The sequence below is a fragment of the Aplysia californica genome, unplaced genomic scaffold, assembly GCF_000002075.1.
Source record: "Aplysia californica isolate F4 #8 unplaced genomic scaffold, AplCal3.0 scaffold00327, whole genome shotgun sequence".
Taxonomy (NCBI): domain Eukaryota; kingdom Metazoa; phylum Mollusca; class Gastropoda; order Aplysiida; family Aplysiidae; genus Aplysia; species Aplysia californica.
Window position 1 is genome coordinate 500641 of NW_004797597.1, and position 3510 is coordinate 504150.

The 3510-nt window shown below is 38.6% G+C and overlaps 1 protein-coding gene across 1 annotated transcript in view; it reads left to right on the plus strand.

Annotated features, from left to right (window-relative positions):
- Positions 1–2143: 2143 nt before the first annotated feature.
- Positions 2144–3510, plus strand: part of LOC101848761 (trans-L-3-hydroxyproline dehydratase-like) — a 22067-nt gene continuing 20700 nt past the window's right edge. Inside the window, exon 1 of the mRNA XM_013084905.1 lies at positions 2144–2730. Within this exon, the coding sequence (XP_012940359.1) occupies positions 2570–2730 (161 nt within the window). The 5' untranslated portion in view covers positions 2144–2569. The remainder of the gene's footprint in view (positions 2731–3510) is intronic.

The following is a 3510-nucleotide window of genomic DNA, read 5'->3' on the forward strand; positions in this document are numbered from 1 at the left end:
GTGTGTGTGCGCGCGCGCGCGCGCTTGTGTTTTTTATGTCTTATTGTAGGCGTTGTACAGCCCAATCGGCACAAGTTAGATTGGTTGAAGGCGGGCTGTTTCAACCTTGCCTGTCAGGGTCAGCCCTGGCTTAGATGGTTACAACATCCCAGCAGAAAGCTGAATATGCTCAAAGTAAATTGTCCCCACTCTGGAATCGAACTCGAGTCTTTTGCTTGCGACTGCGACACGTCAGACGTTTCAGTGCAATATTTCAAGGCGATTTCGTTTCTATGTTGCTGAATAATGAACTATAGTGCGGTCAAAAATTCGTGGTGCAAGTTATTGTCAAATATTTCCTCAGCTATCGAAAAAACTCTCATGCTTTTGCACAATGACTTGTAACAATTTGTCTTTAGAGATAGTTATTTTTGTAGACACCTGTTAGCTGTTTTCTCGAAAATGTTTAAATAAATGCGATTAAGAAATCCCAGTGGGTGGTTTCTACAGATTTTTAAAAAGTTTACAGCTGGGAAAATATCGCTTTTATATGCAAGCCCGTCACTTTTTTCTAATCATAACATAATGAAAAAAGCGTTCACTATAAAATGAATTTCCTGTTACAAATTTGCTGTAATGTAAGCCATACAATATGCCTATGCAAAATGTGTGTGAGAAGCAGGTAGTGTGGTGGTCACTTCCATTTTCTGCGTGACGGAGATTGATAGTATGTTCTATAGGGGGGGGTTATATTTTAATTTAGCACCGATTGCTGTGGAAAAATATACATGAATAAGGTAAGACAAATTGATCAAAAGTGTTGTGCGAAGTATGGGTGACACTGAGTTTCCCGTTAAAGAGATATCTGAGGATAGCTTGCACCCCGTATTTTGACCCCACAATAATTAACATAACAAACGTAATGCAAACGTCATCATGCACGACAACGCATTCTCCACACATCTTTGATATCCCCTGTCTAGTAACGTATCACTCGCCGTCTCTCAGGAAATCAAGCGAATCTAATGTAATATAACAGATGTGTCTGTTGTGCTTCGTGTGTAGACTTAAATGGACACACTTTTTGAAAAATTTCTCACTGGGGCAGTAAAGTATCAGCTTATCTTAGTTGTTTCTTCCACCGATTACAAGTGTTTTCCGGATTTCGTTAGGGAGTGTGGGCATTTTAAAAATCAAAACTTGCTTTCTAGTCGTCCTTTCTTCTTTTTTCCTAACTACTTCGAAGCAAAGGAGCTATAGTCATAAGGTATATAAGTACGAAAGACAATATCATACTTACCTAACTGCAACCTGCTTTGTGGTGGTGTAATGGATACGGTTTTCTGCCATGCACGAAATGTTACTGTGAGTTCGATTTCAGTAGGTGGAAGCGGTGTAATTTATCGGGTACCAGCGTTCTCTAAAACCATGTACAGCTTGTGCTAGCTTGTGTGTCAGACAGGATTAAAGTAGCCCGCCTCTTCATAATAACAGTGCTACTACTACTACTACTACTACTACTACTACTACTACTACTACTACTACTACTATTAATAATAATAATAGTAATAATAATAATAAGAGTAAAGTAAAGTAAAGTTGTTCCGACATCCGATCCGGACATTTGGGATTGCCTTGTTAGTGAGACAACTTCCTGGACCTTCGGCATATTGTGGTAGGGTGGCCAGTTCCTTTCCACGCCGCTTTTACTTCCCCAACTCGAAGTCAGGTACCCATTACAGCCAGGTGGGCAGGAGGGTAATAACAAGAATTATAATTTAAAATATTTGCATTCATATAGCGCATACAGACTTTGATGAACCTATTGCCTTGGTGTACTTCATAATGTGCTTCCGTTAATAAAACAAGATTTGTAATATGTTTGCCGCTTTATCTTATGGTCTTATGATAGAATCCAAAATTGTGAGTCCTTTCTACGAATAGTTATGGCAATATTAGTGTGTATTAGGCATGAAGCAGGAGAATAATAAAAGATGAAACTGCCATAACCTATCAGTCCCGCAATAAAAGTCATTGGTTCAAGTTATATGGATACTATGATTTGATGTATTGATTTGATACCTGGATACCTGGTGGTGTCATCTCTAACTCGGTCGCGAGCTGCCGTTACACATGACACCATATCCAGGCCAGTCCATGTTCTTATGTTGTCCGTCCATGTTATTCTTTGTCTTCTCCTGGCTCTCCTGCCCCACATCTTTCCTTCAAGCACTTCTTTTACAGTTGCCTCATGCCGTTTGGGTACTTTTTTACATCAGAGACCAAAAAATTAGTTTTTGTTGTGTTGTTTTTATCAGGAATCTTGAAAAGCAAGTAAATTGTAAAACTTTGACTATTGCATTAAACTGCATGTTGATGATGTAGAAAGCTACACCTTTCATAGAGCGTTGGGAGGGTGTAAAAATCGAAAACTCTTAAAAAATTAGACTTAAGTGTATTGCTTGCAACAGCAATGATTTGATGTGCAATAGCTTGGAACTCTTTTCATGAATCATGTTGTGCTAGACGAACAATAATCTCAATGTACTGTTGACAGAATTCTGGAATCTTGCTGTCGAAAGGAATCGCCATGTCTGAGACGAGCGTCATGAAGAGCCAGGCAGAGTTTGACGTGATCATCACAACCACAGAGATGCACACGGGAGGGGAACCGGTTCGTATCATCGAGTCCGGTTATCCGGTTCCACAAGGCACAACTATTCAGGACAAAATCGAGTACTTGAGAAAAAAGTAAGAAAACCCTAAAGTTGTTTTCTTCTTAAAAATCGAATAATTTTAACACGGCAACGTAACCACAGCTAGAATATCATTTACGATTAAACAAAAACAAAGCAAACCCCCCCCCCCAAAAAAAAAAAAACGAGACCACAAATAGAACAAACAGAACAGTTTATTTAAAGCATTTTTTAAAATCCGTAAAGGGGAGGAAAAAAGAGGCCTTCACTTCTTACGGAGAAACAGTTTGCGAGATTTCTCCAGATTTTAAGAAAAAAAAATCTTCAATCTTTTTTATTCTTTTGCGTTTCGGCTATTCCAGACATTGAGCAACTTTGCACTTGGCTTGATATGTACATTATTGCTGCGGTACTTTATATTGTGTGACTTGCCATTGCTGCTACTGTTCAATCGCTTTCCTTATTTGATTTTTCTTCTTCACGATGTATTGTGGCCCTAAGTTTATAATCACACACAAAGATGGGGGAAATTACATATACTAGATCTCCTTTTTGTTTTTAAGAAGAGCCATAGCTTTGAACTTGTTTTTAAATTGGAATGCCATTATCGCATCTTGGACAGTTAATAAAAAAACAACTGGTATCTTCAAATATATTCACTTGATTAACGGCCCAAAGCAAAGTCAGTATTGTTATTTTGCTTCGCAGTCTGAACAAAAGCTTGTAAAACTAACATTTTTACTATTACAGCGGTATTATCTCACTTCCTTTATACGTGTGTGTGTGTGTGTGTGTGTGTGTGTGTGTGTGTGTGTGTGTGTGTGTGTGTGTGTGT